At 38.6% G+C, this 27,055-nt stretch overlaps 1 protein-coding gene across 5 annotated transcripts in view; it reads right to left on the bottom strand.

The window, feature by feature from the left end:
- The window catches only part of FBXL20 (F-box and leucine rich repeat protein 20), a 102,509-nt gene that overhangs the window by 30,910 nt on the left and 44,544 nt on the right, over window positions 1-27,055 (bottom strand). For 3 of the 5 annotated variants that reach the window (XM_055407744.2, XM_088829042.1, XM_055407747.2), the window contains exon 2: window positions 14,184-14,245. The exons of the other annotated variants lie outside the window; for them this stretch is intronic. In XM_055407744.2, the coding sequence (XP_055263719.1) occupies window positions 14,184-14,245 (62 nt within the window). The remainder of the gene's footprint in view (window positions 1-14,183; window positions 14,246-27,055) is intronic. 5 annotated transcript variants of the gene reach the window in all.

Genomic DNA, 27,055 nt, shown 5'->3' on the forward strand with positions numbered 1-27,055 from the left:
ATCTTTTACCAATGTTATGTGTAAGTACAAGTTCAATCATTCACATCAAGGGATGATAAAATATTTCCAATACATTTTTTTAAAGTAAAAAACAATTTCCACACTATGACTATCAAAAGAAAGAGGCAATGGGAAGGTTATCTTTATAAAGAATTTTACAGTTATAAAGGGAAAAAAAATAAAATACTGGCAACACCTAAAAATTAGCAACTATAAAACGTTAAATCTCTATGTATTTAATTCCAATTTGGGAAACTGTAAAACTCATTTAACACATCAATGTCAGGAAATACCACCTAATTTTTTCTCAGTCTTAGACAGTTTAGCATTATTGTAGAGACTCTCTTAGAGAGTTTAAGTAATATTATTGAAGCATTATTATTTGAAATAATTAACTTGCATAAAGAACGATAACTCTCTATACTATAAGCCACCCATAAAAACAGGTCAGAGTATCCTGGGAATAAAATGAATGGGTCACTTGAGCTTCAAGGTCTCCTTACTCATGAATACCTTTAAAGGTCATTTTGATCTGAATAACAAGCGAAGCTCTTCTGCAGGTGGCAAAAGGTACAATATAGCATGTAGTTTAAAGATGATATTCCTTGAGATAGCTGGAGATACTGGAGTGTTACAAAATGGAGGTCAAGAAGATCAATCTGGAGATGAAGGCTACATTTTCTATTCCAAGTTACTGTAACAGAACAAACTATTTGGTGATTAGAGGCTGTCAATCACATTTTAGAACTCGGAATAAACTGAGTTAATAATTACACCAGACAAAGTTATGTACATTTTGTAAATAAAGTTTTTTAAAACTATTAATTTGGGTAATATACATAACATGAAACTTACCAGTTAACCACTTTTAAATATACAGTTCAATGGTATGAAGTATATTCACACCGCTGCACAACCACCACCACCACTAGCCATCTCAAGAACTTTCTCATTTTCCCAAACTGAAACTCTATACAAAGTGAACAATGACTCCTCATTTCCCTTTCCCCCAGCTCCTGGCAACCACCACTCTACTTTGTTTCTCTATAAATTTAACTACTCTACATATTTCATATGTGTGGAATCATATAGTATTTGCCTTTTTGTTACAGGCTTCTTATTTCATGTCTTCAAGGTTCATCCATGCTGTTGCATGTATCTGAACTTACTTTTTAAAAGCTGAATAATATTCCAATGTATACATATACCATATTTTCTATATCTGTCCACAGATGGAAAGTGTGAATGCCCTTTCCTGATCCCTTGAGGTGACCCTGCTACAACCCTGATGGCTCTCTTTAATAAAATAAAATTTCCATCTTTTAAAATACTGATTACAAACTCCATTCCCAAATAAATACATACACTATCAATCTAGGTACCTTAATTCCCAAAACAGTAAGCTTACCTAATGCAATAAACCTTACACTGCTTAATGCTGCTGCTTTTCCCTGTCACCCACTATATACTATCATTTTTGTGGAGCTTCCTCAAGATCCCGTTTCTGCCAAATCACCAGTAACCCCTAAGTAATTTGCATAAATATAACGTTACACATGGCGGGGACACACGAGAGAAATTTTAGATAATGGATCCTAGACTACGTTTAGTCAAGGGGAAACGATACTGCTACTTTTATATGACAGGCAAGAACAGTAAACTACATTATACTGCTTTTCATCATCTTCAGTCTTGGTACTTTACACTGCAACCTTTTACACAATTCCTTCTTGAGGATACCTATTATCCATAACCAGAATGGTTATGATCAAAGAGATAAGAAAACTGAGGGAGAATGAAAGGTCTGTTACTATTGAAGGATACTGCTTGACTGCTTCAATAAAAGTCTTTCCCCAACTCTTATCAAGAGATTGTTGAAAAACTGGCCTAGCTTTAGGCCACCCAAGTTTAAGTAAACTAAGCCTCATTTTCCCTAATCAAGCAAGAAGACTTTGGCTAGGTTTCTGAAATATAATGTGGAAGAAGTTAGTGTCTAGTTATAAGTAGATCTTATTGCCATATGAAAAAAAAAAAAAAGACGTGCATGGTCCTGGAGAAGGTATTCAGAATTTCTGAGTGTGGAGCCCAGATATCTGCAGAATTTTTTGAAAAAACCAATCTCTAAAGGTGATTCTTATGAATATTATATAAAGGTGATAATTTACGATTTTCAAAAACATTTATAAAAGATGTACAATTCAGATATTTTAAAAATACTACACCTTCATGTTTTTAACCCCCTGATCATGGACTGAAATACACCAGGGTAGAGAGATGACAACAGTGAATAACAGCAAAACTTTTTCATTAATTTACAAATTCAAATCTCTAGATGAAGAGGAATTTTTTGGTTAATCCATATCCACTAACAAAAAATGCATGTCAAAGATGGCATCTGCCTGAGTTTGAGATCTAATACTCAAAAGAAGTCAAAGTCAAGAATCATTCTTCAGTCAGAACTCATTTTAAAGATTCAGAAAGAAGGATGGGGATGGGGCAGAAAGGAGGGACATATTTCCTGTTGGACAGATCTAGCTGGTCTCTGATCATGTTTGTTTTATAAAGTCAGAAATAAACAAAATTCGGTTCTACTTCTGGTCATGGCTGAGTAAGTTTCCACTGGACTAACTTTCTAGATACAACATCAAATTGTGAACAAAATATAAAAACAACCATCTGAAGGCAACAGAGAGTGAACAAATGCAGGCAGTTAGTAAAGGGGAAAAGGGAACAACAAGCGACTCTCCAGGTGCTTTTTTTTTTTCATGGGTTTTATTCTGAGGACAGGTTGTACTTGGGGCTCTTAGAACTTGAACAGAAACCTGTGAAGGGGAATCAAGAGCAGAGTTTGGAGCAACCATAGGCAACAGGAAGTGAGGAGAAAAAGAGAGTTAGAATGAGGTGAGGGAGCACAAATTCCGTCCAAACCCCCAAGAGACCTCTGACTAGTGGTGGAAACACTCCAAGCTGCTAAATTTAGAACTGAACTTGTATTTCAGGGGCCACCCACAACATGGGACACAAAGTTTGTAGGCTGGGGACAGCCAAGTTACCTATCTGCTAAAAATAAACAAATGAATACACTGAATAAAAGTCCAAACTGAATACACAGAGATGAATAGAATGAACTAAAATATTTTAAATGAATAATGTAAAAAAAGGGAACCAATATAATTTTTGAACTCTCTATTTTCTGTATATCACCAGGCAAAAGACCAAAAACAAACAAACTCATACCAAAAAACTATAAATAATGAACTCTAAATAGATTCTTCACAGTGTAATGGGTTATTTCATGTGCAATCTAAGATTGAGTAAATAAGTAATTATACTGTAGACAGAGTCATATTTCTCCCTTAGAGAAGAAGAGTCATATTACGCCCATAAATATGGAAAGGAGAGCTAAAATGAGCCTGAAGGTATTAGACTAGGATTGGAGGTGTTAGTATAAACTGGTTATATAACAGAATTGTCATGTTTAATCTATCTATTCATCTATATATAGATACAGAAATAAAGTTGCATAAAGATATGTTCATGCACTACCCACCTCCAAACATGTATTTCTTAGCCCCATCTGATGAGAAGATCTAGAAGAAATGATGTCCAGTAGCAATAAACATAGCTAGGGTAGAGATCTTAGTTTCTAAATACCATTCTCTACTAAAAATCATCCCTGAGCTCCTTGCAAAAAGTCTGATTCCAGGATTGTGTCAGGAAAAGTACAAGAAGATCCTAGAGTATCTTGTGCCAAAAAACAAGGATATATTCAAAGAATGATGGGACATAGTCAAAGAACATAGAATATAACCATAAGGGACTCCCCCTGGCTAACTGTGAAACATTTTGAGCACAAAACAAGAATAATCCAAATGGGATTACCACACACTGAATAAAATAGTAATTCATGAGTATATACTGATGTCACTAAAGAAAGGAAAAAATGGGACAGAAGGGAAAACTCTTCTTTAGAGAATTCCAACTAGTAAAATGTAGAAGTAATGATGGAATTAGAGAATCACAAATTAGTCTCAAAGTATTTCACCACAGGACACTTACTAATGATAAAGGGGAAAATGGTAACATTACAGTGGAGAAATCTGGCAGATACCATCTTAACCTGATGATCCAAGTTAACATCAACAGTAACGGGACAAACAGACACCTTATGCTTATGATATGAGCAATGAGGGGGCCTCCCAGGTGGTGCTAGTGGTAAAGAACCCACCTGCCAATGCAGGAGACATAAGAGATGTGGGCTCGATCCCTGGGCCAGGAGGATCCCCTAGAGGAGGGCTGGGCAAACCACTTCAGCATTCTTGCCTGGAGAATCCCATGGACAGAGGAGCCTGGCAGACTACAGTCCATAGGGTTACAAAGTGATTGGCACAGCACAGCACATGAACAATGAGAAGGATATCTATATTGTTTCTGTGGTATTCCTACAAAATTGTGCCAACTGAATTTACTCATGAAGGACATTCTATAAAGAATCTTCAAAACTGTCAATGGCTATAAAAGACAAAGAAAGACTGAAGGCCTATTCAAAATTAAAGCCAGCTGAAGAGAAGTGACAAGTAAATGCAACCTGTGATCCTGGACTGCAACTTGAATCAGGAAGAAAAATATTTTTTCTTGCCTTGTATTACAAAGAACACAAAGAATAGGATCATGCATAGGATAACTGGTAAAATAGGGATAAGGTCTATAGACTACATAATAGTATCACATCAACGTGTATTTCAAAATTACAGTAATTTCAATTACTGTACTGTGTTATATATGAGAAAGTCTTTGATTTAAGAAAATTCACACTGAACTCTTGGGTAAAGAGTATGGTCTGCAACTTAATCCGAATAGTTAAGAAAAAAATAATGTAAGTAAGGTCAAAGGTTAACATTTGAGGAATCCAAGTAAAAGTTTTATGGAATTTCTTTGAATTACTTCTTAAACTTTTTAGTAAATCTAAAATAATTTAAAAACAAAAAGAGGAAAAAAAGAGGTAAAAAATATGTTAAAACTCAAAGGAGTGGCAAGAAGTAAAAATACAAACAATAACCACTGGCTTAGTATCAGCTATATGTATCTAATTGGGTCATCTTGTATTTTGCAAGCTAACTCCTGCATCTAAGCCTTGAACAAAAACACAATTAACACACAGAAAACACAAACTTCAGGAAACAAAGAGATTATTAAAAGATTATTTTCCAAATAATGTTTTCTTCCAGGGTTATATTCCTAGGATACTCGTGCTCCTTTGTCCTCAAGATGGCCCCAATCTTGACAGAGTCATGATTTTAGGGCTATTAAAAACTGGCCCCACAAATATCAAGCTGAGCCTGGTGGGAGTTCACGTACAAGGATGTGTAATGATAGAAAGACAAAAAGGACTTGAAAAAAAACCAGTATCTCCACATAGTTAAGTGGCTCTCAGTCTCAAAAGACAAACAGCTTTGTTTGTGTCCACATACATACATAATCTACACAAAGGCAATGTGCCTAATATGTATCTTATTAATAGTCCATCACTACTAAGATATCAGGGCTTTCCTCCTGGCTCAGCTGGTAAAGAATGTGCCTGCAATGTGAGAGACCTGGGTTCGATCCCTCGGTTGGGAAGATCCCCTGGAGAAGGGAACGGCTCCCACTCCAGTATTTAAGCCTGGAGAATTCCAAGGATTGTGTAGTCCATGAGGTCACAAACAATCGGACACGACTGAGCAACTTTCACCAAGATAACAAGGCAATAGTGGAGAGTTGTTACTGGCTAAGAAAATTTGGAGCCAAGAAAGAGCTGAAGTTCTTTAACAGAACTAAAATAAAACAGCCAATTCACTCCCCAAGAATATTTTGTTACTGCTGTTGTAAGCTCCTCCAGGCAACGGAGTGTTAGGCTTGGAAATATTAAAACAGCAAATGGCAAGACTTCCTGGTGGTCCAGTGCTTAGGACTTGCTTCCACTGCAGGGGACACAGGTTCCATCCCTGGTTGGAGAACTAGATTCCACATGCCATATGGCACAGCCAAAAACAAACAAACAAAAAAAACAAATGGCAATTAAGAAGAAGCACACAAACCAGGGAAGAGATGAAGTTTGAGACAGGCAGCATCCAATTTATTAATGGACTGTATATGCAAAGTTCGTGAATTCTCCAATATAAACAATATCACAAGAGTCTGTTTGTCAGGCAAGCCTTAGGGGAAAAAATCCTAAACTACAATACTATGTATTATGAAAAAAAGCTTGAGCTTCAAATCTTGTAGCATACCTGAATCAAAAACCTTTGCCTCTGTCTACAAAGAGGAAACAATAATCTCATCTGAAATGCTGTTCTTTCTTACTCTCCTGCAACATCCAGTTAATCACTACTTACCCCTTTATGACTCAGCTCATGTCTCATTTCCTTGGAAGCATCTTCTGAACTCTCTAAGGTTGACTGTAATGTCCTACACGTGAGCTTTGCTCTAGGCAAACTTCCATTATACCTTTATATTGATTATTTTCCTGTCAGTCTTTTCTACTACTCACTGAGTTTCTTGAGGACAAAAAGTCCCGTTTATTTCTATATCCAACATAATGCTTGGTACACTGCATGTCTCCTCCTATACTAAGGTTTAAGGAAATTCCAACTAAGTAATATTCCAGAAAATGCAAAACTATGGAGATCAAAAAATAAGCGGTTGCCAGGGATAAGACCCTGGTGCTGGGAAAGACTGAAAGCAGGAGGAGAAGGGGATGACAGAGGACAAAATGGCTGGATGACATCACTGACTCAATGAGTTTGAGCAAGCTCCGGGTGATGGTGAAGGACAGGGAAGCCAGGCTGCAGTCCATGGAGTCCCAAAGAGTCGGACGCGACTGAGTGACTGAACAACAAGGGATGAGAAGGGAGAGAGAGGCAAAGCAGGAAGGATTTTTACAGCAGTGAAGACACTATGTGTGATACTGTAATGATGGTATGTTATTACACATTTGTACAAATCCATAAAACCTACGGAGAAGGAAATGGCAACCCACTCCAGTACTCCTGCCTGGCAAATCCCAAGGACGGAGGAGCCTGGTAGGCTACAGTCCATGGGGTCGCAAAGATTCGGACATGACTGAGCAACTTCACTTCACCTCATAAAATCTACAACACCAAGAGTGAACCTTAAGGTAAACTACAGACTTAAGATAATTATAAGGTGTTAACATAGGTTCATCTTTGGCAAACAAATAAACAAAAAACATTCTGGTGGGTTATGTTGATAATGGGGGTGGAGGCCTACATGTGTGAGGAAGGGGGCACTTAAGAAATCTCTGTACCTTCCTCTCATTTCACTGTAAACCTAAAACTGCTCTACAGAAACAAATTTTTTAAAAGAAAGAAAGAAAGTTGAAGGACTACAAAGGACAAGAATGAGGCCTATAATAATTATTGAACTTCAGCATTCTGCTAATGTAGAATAAAAATATACATCTTTTATTCTCTCACCAAGGAAACACATAGATTAATTGCAGTAGCAAACTCAAATGAAAATGCATCATGATACATGGTATGGAAAAAAACAGCCTAAACATATGCTTATTTTTATAAACAGTCATATATGTAACTACTGTGTTAAAAATCGGTATGAAACAAAATATATCACATGAACCCCTGCCCCCACAAAGGTTTAAGGGGACATAATTTAATTATTTTTTGGTATCTCGTGACTTTCAGAAAGAGCATCAATTATCATTCTATTCAGTGAAATCTGCATGAGTAACTAAGTGATGAAAACTTCTCTTCATTAAATAAACAACCTTGTACTGTAATATTTTTGAATATTACTATTAATTTTTAATTGATGTAACACTGATTTATAACACTGTATAAGCCTCATGTGTAAAACACGTATTTCTACTTCTGTATACCCTACAACATGCTCACCACTCAAAATTTATTTTCCATTAATTCACCATACAGTTGACCCCCTTTATACCTTTCCCACCACCCTTTCCCATCTGGGGACCACTACTCTTCTCAGTCCTACATGTTCGTATTTGTTGGTTTTCTTTTTCTTTCTCGTTTTCTTTCCTTTTTTAAGCCACACTGTGCAGCACACAGAATCTCAATTCTCTGACCAGGTGCTCCCTGAACTGGAAGTTCAGAGCTTTAAACAGTAAACCACCAGAAACGTTCCCTGCTTTTGTTTGCTTTTAAAATTAGCTTTTATATATTCTCTCTTATTGTCAGATTGCTAATAATAAACTCAGTGGACCCTCTATCAACATAACTCTTCTGATCCCATTTTTATTTACTGATACTCATAATTGAATTTGTGTTAACTGTGTTTAATGAAAATAATAAATAAGGAGTAAATGGAAACTGAGAAATGGCTGGCATGTATCCTCTAAGTAAAATGCACATTTGATCTTCCAGCTTGCTTTCTGTTTCTCTGATTTTTTCTGGATAATTGAACAGACTAGAAAACGAAATGGTCAGAAAGAGCAATATTGTTTTTCTGTTCTTTGATTCAGGTACATCTGCCAACGCACCTTAAATGTGAGAGATGATCACTTTTGGTAGTCTGAGCATCTAGTCACATCATTTTATGGTCTATGAGTAAAAAATAGAATTAACAGTAATATACATGACATTTTATTGCACTTCCTATGTGCCAGGCACTCTTTCTAGTAAGCACTTTATAGTCATCAACCTTTTTGATACTTGTTCGCTGTTGTTTAGTTGCCAAGTCGTGTCCAAATCTTTCGTGACTCCATGGACTGTAACTCGCCAGGCTCCTCTGTTCATGGAATTCCCAGTCAAGAATACTAGAGTGGGCTGCCATTTCTTTCTCCAGGGGATCTTTTTAATCCAGGGATTGAACCTGCCTCTCCTGCACTGGCAGGAGAAGTCTTTACCACTAAGTCACTAGGGAGGATTTTAGTACCTTCCTAAAAGGTAGGTACTAAAATCTTTAGTTTACAGCTAGTAAATGACAAAATGAAGGTGTTCAGATTTCAGAGTTGATGTTCCTAACCATTATGCCCTTAAAAGTAAGAAAACACACACCCCTATCCACCCTGAATTCCTGGCAATTAAAGTGAACAAAAATACTAGATATTTTCAGTGCTGTAAGCTTCCTGGAATAGAATATAATAAGATAGCATGTATAGAGAAAAGAGTTAACATAGCACACCTATCCTTATTAGAAAGGCCCTGTTTCAACTGTTGCTTGCACTGTTGCACCTTGGATGGCATTTGGGAATTTGGATTGCAAAGGTTTTCCACTATTCCCTGATAAGCTTCCCTGGGAGACATTTTAATTTTTTTTGTAACTTATTTTTGGAGGAATTAAGCACATCCTGTGTGACTCCACTGGGAAAGGACTCTTAAAGGCAAAACCTGGTTTCCTATTTCACTCCACTCAGCTTTTTATTTTAGGGAAACAAGTGAAGTTTTATTTACTAGGAGGAAAAGAGTACAATATGCTGTATAGAAATATGGGTGGACTTTGCTTTGTATCTTTTGCCTGTAATAAATCATAGCTATAAGTATGACTATATGCTGAGCCTTGAGTCCACCCAGAAAATCATCAAACTTAGGAGTACTCCAGGGGACCCAATACAGCATGATTATTTATTTTAGACAAACAACTCCAGCCAATTCATCCTCATCTAACTTTCCACCTAACTTCAGAAAATTCATCTACCAACTCATACATACACATAACATATTACATGATAATTATGACTCAAAAACCCAAGAGTTGAAAAATCAATGAAAAAAGTTTCAGATTCTCGTAAATAATGATAAGCCTCATTCTGAAACTTCATTTTGTTTCACAGCTAAAAGGGCATGTGTGGGTTCGAACAGTCTTATTTACCACTCACGTTATTTTTAAAGTTATCAATATCATCCTGAGAAGGAATCCTGAGAAACGACTCACTTTACATTAGCTCTTGGAAAACAGAAGAGTCTCTGTCTTATAAACACTGACATTCATTTTTCAAGATGTACTCCTAAAGATATACACATGGTTCTGCTCTGAAAGGAAGTACTGTCAATTCTGCTAACTGAATTTCACATTATGCAAGCAGTGGATTCCAGCCTGCTGGAGCATTACTAATAAACTTTGTTTCAAAAGGAAAGGAGGAAAATTAGTAAGTTAAAGTAAGCTACAGCTAGGAAAAAACACAAGAACACTTCCTTAATTCATTGGTAAATTGGCTGTGGCCCTGAATTTGGCCCTAGCAACACAAGTTTTCCCCTGAAGACTGATACATGTTGGATCAAATAATGTTAATATGTAACTTAAAAATCTAAAAGTCAAATAGTCTATGCTACTTATTAAACTGTATTTTTTAAAACAGCTAATACACAGACACGGTATGAAATTTCAAATACACACACCCACAAACTTAGAAGCCACACAAAAAATCTGACCAATAAGTAATGACAGTTACAATATAACTCATAAAATAAGACACATATCCACAAGTCTATACCGTTACAAATAATTGAATAAACATAACAGATGTGAAGGGTCTCCCTTACAGTAGAATTCTAATTAATAAATACAGGAAGAATTATGAAAATATAAGACCATGGCAAACATAACAATAGTAACTGTTTCAGGTAACATCAACGGAGGCTAAAATTAGTGGACAAAAATGAGTAACGACACACAGTCTTAACGTATCTCCCACAAGATACTTATCAGGCTATTTAAAGTTCCTAACTGAACTGAAGGAAATATTACATTTAATGAATTTCAAAAAATTACAAATGCCCTGGACAGAATTCATTAATATTTATACTAACTAACTGGTTCCCTGTTTAGTGTAATTTCAAAGATATCACAAAATTCTCTTTTCTATTTGGCTTAATTGGTTTAAACAAAAAGTTGACCCATTGCCTGAAAGAGAAATCAGTCAACCCATAGCTTCAGGTAATGGTAAGAAAAAGCCACTGAGATTTAGGAATTGTTTGTGGTAACAAAAACTGGTTGATATAGGAAGTCCTATTTATCCAATCTTCCCCACAATACTATCTGTTTTGGCAACTATATGCTTTACAGTTCATCAACAGTTAATAGAGAAAAGTAAAAATAGTGACTAAATCAAAACCACAATGAGATACTGACTCTCCCCTATGGCTATTATCAAGAAGACAAGAAATAACAAATGTTGGTGAGGATATGGAGAAAAGAGAACCCTCATACACTGTTGGTGGGAGTGTAAATTGGTACAGCCGTTACAGAAAACAGTATAAGATTCTTAAGTAAAGACAGGTCTACCATATAATCTAGCAATTCTAATTCTGGGCAGTTATCTGAAGAAAACAAAAATCCTAACAAGAAGATATCTGCACTTCCATATTTGTTGCAGCATTATTTACAATAGTCAAGAGATGCAAACAGTGGCTGACTTTATTTTGGGGGGCTCCAAAATCACTGCAGATGGTGATTGCAGCCATGAAATTAAAAGACACTTACTCCTTGGAAGGAAAGTTATGACCAACCTAGACAGCATATTAAAAAGCAGAGACATTACTTTGCCAACAAAGGTCTGTCTGGTCAAGGCTATCATTTTTCCTGTGGTCATGTATGGATGTGGGAGTTGGACATAAAGAAAGCTGAGCACTGAAGAACTGATGCTTTTGAACTTTGGTGTTGAAGAAGACTCTTGAGGCCCTTAGACTGCAAGGAGATACAACCAGTCCATTCTAAAGATCAGTCCTGGGTGTTCACTGGAAGGACTGATGTTGAAGCTGAAACTCCAATACTTTGGCTATCTGATGCAAACAGCTGACTCATTTGAAAAGACCCTGATGCTGGGAAAGATCGAGGGCAGGAGAAGAAGGGGAGGACAGAGGATGAGATGGTTGGATGGCATCACTGACTCAATGGACATGAGTTTGGGTAAACTCTGGGAGTTGGTGATGGACAGGGAGGCCTGGCATGCTGTGGTCCATGGGGTCCCAAAGAGTTGGACACGACTGGGCGACTGAACTGAACTGAAGAGACGGAAGCAACCTAAGTTTCCACTGATGGATGAATGGATAAAGACAATGTGATACACACATGTACAGTTAGTTCAGTTCAGTCGCTCAGTCGTGTCCGACTCTCCGCAACGCCATGAATCACAGCACACCAGGCCTCCCTGTCTATCACCAACTCCCGGAGTTCACTCAAACTCATGTCCACAGAGTCGGTGATGTCATCCAGCCATCTCATTCTCTGTCGTCCCCTTCTCCTCCTGCCCCCAACCTTTCCCAGCATCAGAGTCTTTTCCAGTGAGTCAACTCGTCGCATGAGGTGGCCAAAGTATTGCAGTTTCAGCTTTAGCATCAGTCCTTCCAATGAACACCCAGGATTGATCTCCTTTAGAATGGACTGGTTGGATCTCCTTGCAGTACAAGGGACTCTCAAGAGTCTTCTCCAACACACATGTACAACGGAATATTATCCAGCTCCAAAAAAAGACGAAATCTTGCCATTAGCAACAACCTGAATGAACTTTGAGGGTACTTATGCTACATGAAATAAGACACAGAGAGAAAAACATACTGTAAGATCTCATTAATACGCAGCATCTAAAACAATAACAACAAAAAACCCCACAAATTTTTAACTATGGGTTGTGATGGATATTGATATTAACTAGACTTACTGTGGTGATCATTTTGTAATATATTATTTTTTTTTTGCAGCATATATTATTATTGGTTTTTTTGCTGCGCCATGTGGGATCCAGGATCTTAGTTCCCAACCAGGATTGAACCTGTACCCTCAGCAGTGGAAGCATAGATCTTAACCAGATCTTAACCACTGGACCGCCATTTTACAATACATACAAATATCAAATCATTATGTTGTATACCTGAAACTAATAGATTATATGTCAATTATATCTAAAAAGGAAAGAGGGGAGGGAGTGGGAGGGGAATGAGAAATGGTGTCTAAAGCTAGAAAGGGCCAGGGCAGGCAATGGTGCTGTGTAAAGAGTTACAGAAGATGTTATCCATGTTACCCTCCTTTCTTGCCTAGATTTCTTTAATAGCCTTCTTATTGCTCTCCACTCCAATCTCCCAATCTGGCTGGCACATAGTACCCACGCTAATTCTTTAAAAATATAAACCAGATCATATTATTCCCCTGCCACAACATGAGAGGTCTCGCAGACCACTGTAAGGAATCTGAGTTTCATGACAAAAACAGAAAAACTCTAATAAAATATAAAAACATAAACACAGTACGATCACAGCATGATCGCTCAGTCACAGCCAACCCTTTGCTGCCCCATGGGTTGCAGCCTGCTAGGCTCCTCTGTCCATGGAATTTTCCAGGCAAGAGTACTACAGTGGGTTGCCATTTCCCACTCCAGGGGATCTTCCCAACCCAAGGATTGAACCTGCATTTCTTGAGTCTCCTGCATTGGCAGGGAGCACCACCTGGGAAGCCCAATTAAAAATAAGTATGTCTTAATTTATAAGTGTACTCAGTTTATGGTAACAATGAAGAACATAACCTGTTTTTAAAATATTCATCTTTAAGATAGCTAAAATTTCACTGAAATTTATGGGATACTCAAGATATTCAGAGTGCATTTTCCAATGGCTCTGGTAGTCTAGGATGTTCTTTCGACTATAGTCAACCAGCTCGTATGTCTGTTTTACTTTCATGGAAAAAATCCATTTCAAGTTCAATTCAGTTCTTCTTCTCTTTTTTTTTTTTCCCTAAGCATTTTCAAAGTCCTAAGGTTTAATCCCCGCTTCCAAGAATCTTGCAATCTAGTGGAGGACTCAGCATGCAAATACTTAGGAATGCCAGAAATACTCTTTACCAGCACTAGAGCGAGATATTTTTCATCCTGAAGCAGGGACTGGTTACGGGCTAGACAGCAATAGCAGCTATGAGCAAGAAGACGCCCCTGAGCACAGGAACTTCTAACATTTCGCAAAGAGAATGTGCTTTTTTCAGTCATGCTACTCTAACAAAATCCCAAGTGTAATAGAGGAAAGTTTCAAGAAACTTTTTAAAAGGCTGTAATTTCTAGGATAAGACTGTTTAATAAAGGCATCAATAAATTTTAAAATTCAGATAATCCAGATCTTAAAGGTACACAAAAATTAGCAAAAAGTCTAAGATTATTTTAAACAGGCAAATGTGATACACACACACACACACACAAACCTTCATAAAGTTAGACTTACCGTAATAGGAGTTCTTTGGGAAGTTTTTTATTGATTACAGCTTCATCGCTATTTGAGAACATCTGCAAAAACAAAAATCATTGTGTCAAGTGCTACTTAACATTTTATTACGTTTAACTCAACAGCTTAGGGAGAAGGCAGTGGCACCCCACTCCAGTACTCTTGCCTGGAAAATCCCATGGACGGAGGAACCTAGTAGGCTGCAGTCTATGGGGTTGCTAAGAGTCGGACATGACTGAGCGACTTCACTTTCATTTTTCACTTTCATGCATTGGAGAAGGAAATGGCAACCCACTCCAGTGTTCTTGCCTGGAGAATCCCAGGGACGAGGGCGCCTGGTGGGCTGCTGTCTATGGGGTTGCACAGAGTCGGGACACGACTGAAGTGACTTAGCAGCAGCAACAGTTTAGACTACCACCTGGTAGCTCAGACGGTAAAGCGTCTGCCTATAATGTGGGAGGCCCGGGTTCAATCCCTGGGTGGGGAAGATCCCCTGGAGAAGGAAAAGGCAACCCACTCCAGTACTCTTGCCTGGAAAATGCCATGGACCCGGGAGCCTGGTAGGCTACAGTCCATGGGGTCGCAAAGAGTCGGACATGACTGAGCAACTTCACTTCACTTCAACAGTTTAGAGGTAATCCTCTTAGGAGAGAAGAGAATAAGAACAATGGATATTATGAGCCAAAGTCCTATTTTCAGAAACTCTTTAGGTTAAAAAATGTCTGAGACATTTAATTTGCTCTCTATCTTTAGAAAAAAATTAACTAGTAGCAGCCAGAAGGAAGACATTATGTGCCAGGTGCTATTTTTAGTGTTTTTATGTATTAATGTATTGAATCTTATGACCCTTAATCTTCATTTTACATATAAGGAAACTGAGCTGCAAAAAGTTTACTTGCTTAAAACTGCATCAAGTAGAGTTACCATTTGAAAAACCTTAAGGCAAGGTTATTCTCCATATCTAACTCATATTTATTTGCTCATGGAGTTGTTCAGAAACCTAGGATAGGGAACATTCTCTTTCAAGTTTTATGAATCATGCAGAAAACTAATAATGCCTCATAACCACCAACATATGCATTCTGGATGCACAAAGGATCATTCAAGTTAATGAAATAACTCGCAATGGGTACTTTTTAAACAGACCCACAATTTCTTCCACTATAAGCTTGTCTAGTAAACTATATTAAAAATGAAATACCCATATATCCAATAAAAGTCAGGAAAGACACATGTCACTGAAACTGAGGAATACGTTCAGTCCCTGCTATTAAGTATCACATAGATGCCTCTTGACTTCACGAAGTGAACATTTACTGAACATCTTGTAAGTATTAGGCACCTTTCTAGGCAATGAAATACAAAGACAGTAAGATGTTATCTCTGTACTTAAGGGTCTCCTGCTCTACAATGAATAACATGGAAATAAGCAAATACTAAATTTGGACTGGCATCAAGGAGATAAGCTAAAATATGTTAAAACTATAGTTGAAGTAAAAGATGATACAGATCTCTAAAATTACAGGGGCAGTGGAAATGAAAAAAAAAGCTGGAGAAAAAAGGTGTTTTAAAGAAGCTACAGAATTGCTGATGGAAAGCTGGATCATCTACCAAGTTTCAGTGCAGCAAATACACTATGTTATAATAAAGCTACTGACTATCACATGCTTTAGGAAATTACCTGACATCAAAGAAAAATCTGCTTCCCTAAAATCTCTATCCATTAATGGAAGTTACTAAGAAAAAAATCATACTCCTTTTTGGTAAAGCAGTCTTTCAAAATGAAGTCATCCCATTTCCTCCTAAACAAATCCACAACTTCTAATTTTCTAAGACTCTTCATTATTATGATTATTCAGGCTTTTTTGGCCACACCACGCAGGATTTTAGTTTCTCCCAGCAGGGATCCAACACTTGCCCCTGCAGTGGAAGCATGGAGTCTTAACCAGTGGACTGCTAGGGAAGTTCCATGATCATTCTTCTCTAGGTACACTTATGAGAAAGAATGCATGAAGGAGTTATAAAGTATACCCCGAATAATCTAGGGTTGATGACATAAATAACAATGTCTATCAAAGACAGCTAGACATATCAAAAGTTGAGACCTGCCTGGGGAACTTCTTAGCATACAACATGTATCTTAAGCTTGAGATCTTTGGAAAAAATTAAACTTGTAAGTATAAAATATCACTAAAGCACCCAATATAACAGACTATGCCCAACTCAAATCCACAAAATATAAACGATAATCACTTTTATAGTAGAAATGCTAAATTCTTTATCTTGTATATTCAAAGTATTTAATTGAACACCCAGCAAGGCACTTTCTGCTCACTTGAATATAGACAATAATTAAACTGATAAAAAATATAAATCTGCTATGTATTGTTCACACAACTTGTACTAGATTTTTTTTAAGAAAAGGAACAAAAATCACACCCAGTAGCAATTTTTCCCCCTAAGTTAGCCTAAATGGGCTTCCCTAGTAGCTCAGTTGGTAAAGAATCTGCCTGCAATGCAGAAGACTCCAGTTTGATTCCTGGGTCAGGAAGATCCCCTGGAGAAGGGAACGGCTACCCACTCCACTATTCTGGCCAGGAGAATTCCATGGACTGTATACTCCATGGGCTTGCAAAGAGTCGGACACGACTAAGTGACTTTCACTTCACTTCTTCAGCCTAAATAGGCCAAACGCTGTTGTCTCTATATGAACATGAGGTATATGAAAAAGTAAAGAAGAAAAGGAATAGTGTTCTGGGAGTACCTGGGAAAGATCATGTGTATAAGACATCAGTCCAGATTTGTATTTCCCTCCTCTTCCTTCTGCATACATGTATCCTCCTCCAAGTAGAGAAAGATCAGTGGTTCACAAACTGTGGTCAAACAACAGCATCAGCATCAAACAGGACCTTGTTAGAAATTTTCTTGGGCTGTACCCCAGACCTACAGCATGAGAAACAGGGTGCCAGGTGTGGTGGAGGGAAAAGAGAGGCAACCTGTATTTTAACAAGCCCTCCAGGTGATACTGATGCTTCCTGAAGTCTGAGAACCAATGGACCAGAAAAAACGGATTGAGGACCCCAGAACTTATGAAATCACAGTTTTAACACACAGTCAGAATACTTTATTATTTAAAGTGACATAGCAATGGAACTTAGGAAATAATCCTAGAAGTAGACACACATTAATTTTAGGTGTTTTCTAGGAAATCCAAATGGCTTCCACTCTAGTTCATGATATTGTTTATAACGTAAATACTTCACAGAAGCAATAGAGTGTATTTTTTAGGCATCTTACTATTTCAGCTGAATCCAAACTCTAGATTTCTCATACAACATATAAAGATGTCAAAACCAGTTAGACCAAGGATATAATAAATTAGAAAAACTTGTGAAGGTTTTAGACATTATTGTTTTAGAGAAGTCACTGTTCAAACATCTGACATTCTTAGCTATCTTGTTTCATATTAATGTGTGGAGATATAGTGTTAGTTGCTCAGTCGTGTCCAACTTTTTGTGATCCCAAAGATCCTATTTGATCCCTATAGCCACCAGGTTCTGCTGTCCATAGAATTCTCCAGGCAAGAATACTGGAGTGGGTTGCCATTCCCTTCTCCAGACGATCTTCCAGACTCAGGGATTGAACCCCCGTCTCCTGCACTGCAGGCAAATTCTTCACCGTCTGAGTCATCAGGGATATATAATTACATATTTTAATAATCTATCTGCAAACAATTACAAGGATGTGGGGATGGGGGTGGTAGGGGAACATGAGAGCAACTATAGTATTCTCTCTCAATTATTTGTTTCAAGGTAGGACATAATCCCCTAAACAAACAGACACTGTAACAGCCCTCCTGTTACAGGGAGGGACATTCTTATATATTTATATAAGGGATATAAATATATGCCTTATTTATAGGGATAGGACATTCTTATATATTCAGGTTTTTTAAAATCTAAGTGATTTGGTTTGTCACACATTAACACTTATTACTTCTCTGTATAAAACCGTAATTGTTTTTCTATAAATTACCTGGTTGAGAAATATAATTGTGAAACTACTTTTTATAAACTGTAATTATAACAAAGAGCTCCTGAATAGTATAAAGCATTTTTTGACTATTATTTTAGCTTTCCTGGTCAGTTTTGAAATCTTTGGCAAACTTTGGGAATTAGTTTACTAACATAATGAATTTAAATGCTCAGCACACAACAAAGACACAAGAAACCAATTCAAGAGGTTTTAAATCCAGGTTCTGAGTGGGAAATGGCAACTGGGTTTAATAAAGGAAATAGGAAAAGAAACACTTTCTCAACAGTGACCCCTGCTGATTAAAGTAAAGTATAGCTAACAACTCCAAAAAACAGAAATTAAAAGGTCTGACCTATACTATTCAAGCATGATAGAGGAAATAAAAATTTAATACACATTTTGGCACAGATTACTAGTATCCCCCAATATCCTCTCTACACATCTAGAGTAATAGAACTCCCAGTTTTTAGCTAGCACATGGCTGTGTGGAAAGAAGACTTTATTTCCCATTACATTCTGGTCAATGGGATATAAGAAAAAATGATGTGTGCAGTAACAGGGGGCTTGGAGTCTCCTTAATGAGAGAGGGTGTGCCCCTTCTTTACTCCTTCATCAATTATGCTGTTTGAAATGTGGTCAGGATGAATGAACTCCATCTTGTATTATGAAACTGAAGACTACAGTTTAGAGATAAGCAGAAAACTAGAAAAAGCCTGCAGGTGACTACAGAGACACCATACTTCTGGACTTACATATGAGAGAAAAATAAACTCCTATCATATTTAAGTCATTTAATTCAGTTGCACAATACTGAATTCATTGTACACTTAAAAAAGTACAGGGTGGCAAATTTTATATGTATTTTTCCACAGTTAAAATTTTTTAAGATTCTTTTTTCACATTTTAAAGTTTCTGAATTTAGGAAGCATCTTACAATCAAAATCAAAAGCTTTTTTGTGTGTGATATACAAAATATGGTGCATTTTGTAAATCGCAGTAACTTTTAATTATAGATAGCAATTATAGTAAGACCGAGAGGAGGAAAACAGAGCTAAAATAAAAATGAAGGACCTCGTGATTCTCTTCAAACAAGTTCTGTGCTTTTTTTTCATGTTACCTTCTCTGGAGCACCCATGCAACCAAACCTGCCTATTCTGTCAAGAGGAATCGATTAATGCCCGCTGGACATGTTATCTGTGTCATGAAACCTTTTCCAATCATCCTAACTGGATGTGACTGTTCCCTTCTCAGATAAAATCCCAAAGCACCCTGGGCTGGTATGGTGTCCAATATATCAGACTGCAAGCTCTGATAGAATGACGAAAGGGGCCTTGTCCGTTTAGTTCACCACAGTACAGTCAGTAAACAACACAATGCCTATAAACTCCTGAACCAATGAATGTCATTTTTACTAAACAGATCAGGAAATATTTTTTGACTAAATTCACAGCAGACCTCCATGCTTTCTTCACTTCGTATCTCAGTAGTGGAGGGGAGGGGAAGGGAGACAAAGGAGAAGGAGGGATATGGTTGGGAAGGGAGAAGAGAGGAGGGGAGGGAAAAAGAAATTCAATAAATTGAATGTTCCTCTAAATTCATCAAATAACATGCAAATGATATGAATTTATTTCAACAACAGACTAAGTAATATTACAAAATATAACAAGTAAAACACATGAAGAAAAAAGTTTGGATACTCAACTTATGTCAACTTTCTTAAAAAAAAAAAAGTTGTAATAATTGCAAAGTTTTCACCGATATGGTATTTCATCTGTATACAGAAATTTTAGCAGCTTTAGTACGGCATAATTTACACAGCATAAAATTCACTGGTTTTAAGTATACACTTCAATAATTTTTAGTAAACTTACAAAGCTGTCAAACCATCACTACAATTCAGTTTTGATGAATTCCATCATCCCCAAAATAGCATTCACACCCATCAGCAATCAATCTTTAAGCAATTACTCATCTGTTTTCTGTGTCTGCAGATTTTCCTTTATGAACATTTAAAAAAATAGAATCATAAAATAATGCAATTTTTTGGACGTGGCTTCTTTTATTCTGCCTGTTTTCAAAGTTCATCTATGTTGTAGCATGTACTAGTAGTTCATTCCTTTTTATTGTTGAATAGTATTCCAGCGTGTGAAATTACAAATTTTGTTTATTCATTCTAGCTAACAACATTTGAATTGTTACACTTGCTTTGGGTTGAAGTGGGTTCCCATTTCTCTTGGATAAAATCTAAAATGGAGAGTTTATGGCTTGTATCATATGGTTAAGTTTATTTTAAACTTTTAAATTGTTATCCAAAGTAGTTGTACCATTTTATATTCCCACCAGCAATGTATAAGGTTTCCGATCTGTCCATATCTTACCATCCAGGGGCATCTGGGATCTCCAAACAGGGATCGAACCCTGCAATGGAAACAAGGAATCTTAACCACTGGACCTCTATGGAAGTCTCATGTTGACTTTATTTCAGCTAGTCTAATTTATTTTGGGGGGCTCTAAAATCACTGCAGGTGGTGATTACAGCCATGAAACTAAAAGATGCTTACTCCTTGGAAGGAAAGTTATGACCAACCTAGACAGCATATTAAAAAACAGAGACATTACTTTGCCAACTAAGGTCCGTCTAGTCAAGGCTATGGTTTTTCTAGTGGTCATGTATGAATGTAAGAGTTGGACTATAAAGAGGGCTGAGCGCAGAACAATTGATGCTTTTGAACTGTAGTGTTGAAGACTCTTAATAGAGTCCCTTGGACTGCAAGGAGCTCAAACCAGTCAATTCTAAAGGAAATCAGTCCTGGGTGTTCATTGGAAGGACTGATGTTGAAGTTGAAATTCCAGTATTTTGGCCACCTGATGTGAAGAGCTGACTCATTTGAAAAGACCCTGATGTTGCGAAAGACTGAAGGCAGGAGAAGGGGAGCACAGAGGATGAGATGGTTAGATGGCATCACCAACTCAATGGACATGAGTCTGGGAGTTGGTGATGGACAGGGAGGCCTGGCATGCTGCGGTTCATGGGGTCGCAAAGAGTCGGACACAACTGAGTGACTGAACTGAACTGAATGGGGTGTTATCTCATTATGGTACCAATTCGCATCTCCCTAATTATTAATGCCGGAGAAGGCAATGGCAAGCCACTCCAGTATTCTTGCCTAGAAAATCCCATGGATGGAGGAGCCTGGTAGGCTGCAGTCCGTGGGGTCACTAGGGGTCGGACACGACTGAGCGACTTCACTTTCACTTTTCACTTTCACACATTGGAGAAGGAAATGGCAACCCACTCCAGTGTTCTTGCCTGGAGAATCCCAGGGATGGGGGAGCCTGGTGGGCTTCCGTCTATGGGGTCACACAGAGTCGGACACGACTGAAGTGACTTAGCAGCAGCAGCAATTATTAATGCTGTTGGGCATCTTTTCATGTGCTTTTTGGCCATTCAAATGATTCTTGGGTGAAATATGCATTCAAATCATTTACCCTTTTGAGCTGTTTAATTTCTTAGATTTAGGGGCTCTTCATATCAATATATTTAGAATACACATTCATTATCTACTCTGATTTGTAAATATTTTCTCCCATTCTGTATTATGTCTATTTCTTAATAGTGCCTTTCAAAGAATACTTTTTTAAAAAAGAGTATTTTTAATTTTGATAAGGTCCAATTTATCTTTTTTTTTTTTACAGATAATACTTTTGATATCATATATGTGAACTCTGCCTAACCAAAGGTTACGCAATTGTTTTCTAATTCAGAAAAATTTAAAGCCATGCCTAGCTGACTCAACCAGACACAATGGTCTCTAAGCAGCTAGAAGGAAATTATGCCATAGTAGACAGACACAACCAAAATACAGAGAGGTCTGTCTTACTTAAAAAGAGTTATAATGATGGCTTTTGGGACATAGAGTAACACAAATCAGATTCATAGAAAATCCCAGAAATTTTAAAGGAAGTTGTACCTGCTGGATACAACTACAACAAGCAAGAGAGACTATTTAAAATGAAAGGAGGCCTCTGGACTCCCAACTTTCTGTAGGGAGGAAGTACCCTGAGAAAGCTACTTGGCTTCATAAGGTATTTCTTATGTAAAAGGAGAACCTCTCAGAAAGCAGTGTTAAGAGCTCATTACGCAGTACTAAGAATCACAGAGAACAGTGGATTAGGGAACCATTCCCAGGAAGTAGAACTGGGCCCCAGTCAAGGCACACTTCCTGCTAATGTGTTACCAAAAGTCAGATCCAACTGTTTGCCAACACTTGAGAGGCAAGGTTGGTGGAAAGAAAAATGCCTTATTTCAGAGGCAAGCAACCTGGGGACAGAGTAGACTCATGTCAAAAGGCCAACTTCCCACTGACAATCAGTGGGCAAGAGGTTTGTTTGTTTTTTTTAATTGAATTATTAGACCCCAGTCTCAGATATCCAATTTATTTGGCTATCTGATTTATTTAGTTTGGGATGGGCTGTTCACTGGTACTTTAAAAAAATATTTATTTATTTTTGGGTTGCGGTAGGTTTAGTTGCGGCATGCGAAATCTTTCACTGCAGCATGCAAGCTTCTCTCGAGCTATAGCACACAGGCTCAACAGTCGTTGCACTCGAGCTTACCTGCCCTGCAGCATGTGCAATCTTGTTCCCCAACCAAGGATCAAACCCACATCCCTTGTGTTACAAGGCGGATTCTTAATCACTGGGCCACCAGAGAAGTGCCTGGGCAAGAGCTTTTAAAGGGGAGTTTCAGGTGTGTTTATAGGCCAAGGGAGGGGGCTACAGTCAGCTCTGACAGACGTTGTGAAATTTTGGTCTCATCAGTGTCATCTTGATTTTATCTCCCATGAAGAGGAACTTAAGGCTCTTGACTTTGTTTGATAACTGAACAATTATTGTTTGGTTTTGTTTGTTTTCCTTTGTTTCTGCATTTTCTTGATTCTCTGTTAAACTTACTCTTTGGTTAAAGATTTTCTACAGACAAAAGGCAGGCAGAGGACATAGGGGAGAAGGACCACAGGGTTCTGCTCTGTTTTAGCTGCAGTACGTGACCCTGACAACATGTCTACTACATTTCAGGGCTGATGCATGCATGTGTGCGTGCTAAGTTGCCTCACTCGTGCACGACTCTTTGTGCCCTTATGACCATAGCTTGGCTAGCTCCGTTGTCCATGGGATTCTCCAAGCAAGAATACTGGAGTGGGTTGCCATGCCCTCCTCCAAGGATCTTCCTGACCCAGGGATCGAACCTGAGTCTCTTATGTCTCCTGCACTGGCAGGCAGGTTCCTTAACACTAGTGCCACCTGGGAAGCCCTTGCCTCCTGTTTAGTTCAGTCGCTCAGTCGTGTCCGACTCTCCGCGACCCCATGAATCACAGCACGCCAGGCCTCCCTGTCTATCACCAACTCCCGGAGTACACTCAAACTCATGTCCACAGAATCGGTGACGCCATCCAGCCATCTCATTCTCCGTCGTCCCCTTCTCCTCCCGCCCCCAACCCTTCCCAGCATTAGAGTCTTTTCCAGTGAGTCAACTCGTCGCATGAGGTGGCCAAAGTATTGCAGTTTCAGCTTTAGCATCAGTCCTTCCAATGAACATCCAGGATTGATCTCCTTTAGAATGGACTGGTTGGATCTCCTTGCAGTATAAGGGACTCTCAAGAGTCTTCTCCAACACCACAGTTCAAAAGCATCGATTCTTCGGCGATCAGCCTTCTTCACAGTCCAACTCTCACATCCATACATGACCACGGGAAAACCCATTGCCTTGACTAGACGGACCTTGGTTGGCAAAGTAATGTCTCTGCTTTTTAATATACTATCAAGGTTGGTCATAACTTTCCTTCCAAGGAGTAAGCGTCTTTTAATTTCATGGCTGCAATTAGCATCTGCAGTGATTTTGGAGCCCAAAAAAACAAAGTCTGACACTGTTTCCACTGTTTTTCCATCTATTACCCATGAAGTGATGGGACTAGATGCCATGATCTTTGTTTTCTGAATGTTGAGCTTCAAGCCAACCTTTTCACTCTGCTCTTTCACTTTCATCAAGAGGCTTTTGAGTTCCTCTTCACTTTCTGCCATAAGGGTAGTGTCATCTGCATATCTGAGGTTATTGATATTTCTCCCAGCAATCTTGATTCCAGCTTGTGCTTCTTCCAGCCCAGCGTTCCTCATGATGTACTCTGCATATAAGTTAAATAAGCAAGGTGACAATATACAACCTTGACGTACACCTTTTCCTATTTGGAACCAGTCTGTTGTTCCATGTCCAGTTCTAACAGTTGCTTCCTGACCTGCATACAGGTTTCTCAAGAGGCAGGTCAGGTGGTCTGGGATTCCCATCTCTTTCAGAATGTTCCACAGTTTATTGTGATCGACACAGTCAAAGGCTTTGGCATAGTCAATGAAGCAGAAATAGATGTTTTTCTGAAACTCTCTTGCTTTCTCCATGATCCAGCGGATGTTGGCAATTTGATCTCTGGTGCCTCTGCCTTTTCTAAAAGGCAACGAACGACACAAAGAGGCGCGGCCGTGAGGAGCTACCCCATGCCTGAGGCCAGGGCCGGCGGCCGAGAGGAGCTACCCCACGTCCAACAGGCGGTGGCTGTGCGGGCGCAGGAGGGCCGAGAGGAGCTACTCCGCGTTCAAGGTCAGGAGGGGCGGCCTTGAGGAGATACCCCTCACCCAAGGTAAGGTACAGTGGCTGCACTTTGCTGGAGCGGCTGTGAAGAGATTTTCCACGACCAAGGTAAGAGAAACCCAAATAAGACGGTAGGTATTGCTAGGGGGCACCAGAGGGCAGACATACTGAAATCATAATCACAGGAAACTAGCCGATCTGATCACATGGACCACAGCCGAATGTGGTCCACTGGAGAAGGGAATGGCAAACCACTTCAGTATACTTGCCTTGAGAACCCCTTGAACAGTAACAAAGGGCAAAATGATAGGATACTGAATGAGGAATTCCCCAGGTTGGTAGGTGCCCAGTATGCTACTGGAGCTCAGTGGAGAAATAACTATAGAAAGAATAAAGGGATGGAGCAAAAGCAAAATCAATACCCAGTTGTGGATGTGACCAGTGATAGAAGCAAGGTCCGGTGCTGTAAAGAGCAATATTGCATAAGAACCTGGAATGTTAGGTCCATGAATCAAGGCAAATTGGAAGTGGTCAAACAGGAGATGGCAAGAGTGAACGTCGACATTCTAGGAATCAGTGAATTAAAATGGACTGGAATGGGTGAATTTAACTCGGATGACCATTATATCTACTACTGTGAGCAGGAATCCCTTAGAAGAAATGGAGTAGCCATCATGGTCAACAAAAGAGTCCGAAATGCAGTACTTGGATGCAATCTTAAAAATGACAGGATGATTTCTGTTCGTTTCCAAGGCAAACCATTCAATATTACAGTAATCCAGGCCTATGCCCCAACCAGTAATGCTTCCTGTTACTCCCCCTTTAATGGGGGAATATATATTATCGTTATTTTATCTCTGTGAATAACTGTGTATGTTGAGCGTATGGGGCAGGTAACTTTTCTTTTTAGTTCACAGGTCTTTGGAACAAGAGGAACTGCAGGTAAGTACCCTCAGTTCAGTTGCTCAGTTGAGTCTGACTCTTTGCAACTTCATGGACTACAGCATGCCAGGCCTCCCTGTCCATCACCAACTCCTGAAGTTTACTCAAACTCACGTCCATGAGTCGGTGATGTCATCCAACCATCTCATCCTCTGTCATCCCCTTCTCCCACCTTCAATCTTTCCCAGCCTCAGGGTCTTTTCAAGAGAGTCAGTTCTTCACATCAGTACCCTCATCCACCTCTAAATTTGACACTGATAAGTTACAGGTATTCACCATTGTTTATTTGTACTTTTTTATTTTTTACAGGTTATTTGTCTTTGGATAAGATTTTGAAGGTCTTGGGAGAGAATGCGAATCATAGGAGCCAAAGGGCAGACCATGGTAGAACCTTATAATAAGGGCCTCCAAACAATCTTATCTCCTTGCTACAATACCCTTTTGCAATGAGGTTTTGCTGTACCTTCCTTCAATAAGTGAAGTCTATTTTCCCACCCTTTGCATCCGAGTGCACATGATTTTTGATCTGACCAAAACAAAACAAAACAACAAAAAAAACGGTGTGTGAGTGAAAATAACACTGATTTCCAAGCTAAGGCTTAAAGGAAACTTGACCTTCTTGAAACACTCCTGCCACTATGTTAGAAAGCCCAAGATAACCTTCTGCATGATGACAGGCCTTGTGGAAAAAGAGTACCAGCTGACAGTGACACCAAGATCTCAGACTATAAGTGAGGCCATCTCAGACGATCAAGCCCCTGCCAAGCCACCAGAGGACTGCAGCCTTGCCAGCAATCTTTGTGAGTGACTAGCAGAAGAACTGCCAGGCTGGATAACTGTTTCAAGCCACTAAGTTTGAGAGTGGTTGTTAGATAGCAAAAGCTGTGAAAACAGGTTCTCCATTTAAAAAGTGTATGACTTGTGATCTAAATTTTAAATATTTGAATGAAATTAGAGATATACAGAAGTAACCCAACACAGGTAAAATCTTTTGGTGGGAAGAAAATTCCTGGGAAAGATTAAGGATGAACTGCCATAGAGAAGTCCAGAGTTGAAGCTGCAGAGTTTTTTTAAAAACAATTTTTTCCGATAAGTAATTTTTACTGATTATGCCATTCCCTCACTCAACCAACACCAGATGTTTTTCCAATTGGTTAGATTTTCTTGCCAAAATCTTAACAGGAAAAACATTTTTGTATGGCTAAATAAACCTAAAACCAAATAAGTATGTAATTCCTCCACCCAACATCTTGTCCTT

This window comes from Moschus berezovskii, chromosome 20, assembly GCF_049115385.1.
Source record: "Moschus berezovskii isolate FMDL1 chromosome 20, NW_MosBer_1.0, whole genome shotgun sequence".
In the NCBI taxonomy this organism is placed as follows: Eukaryota; Metazoa; Chordata; class Mammalia; order Artiodactyla; family Moschidae; genus Moschus; species Moschus berezovskii.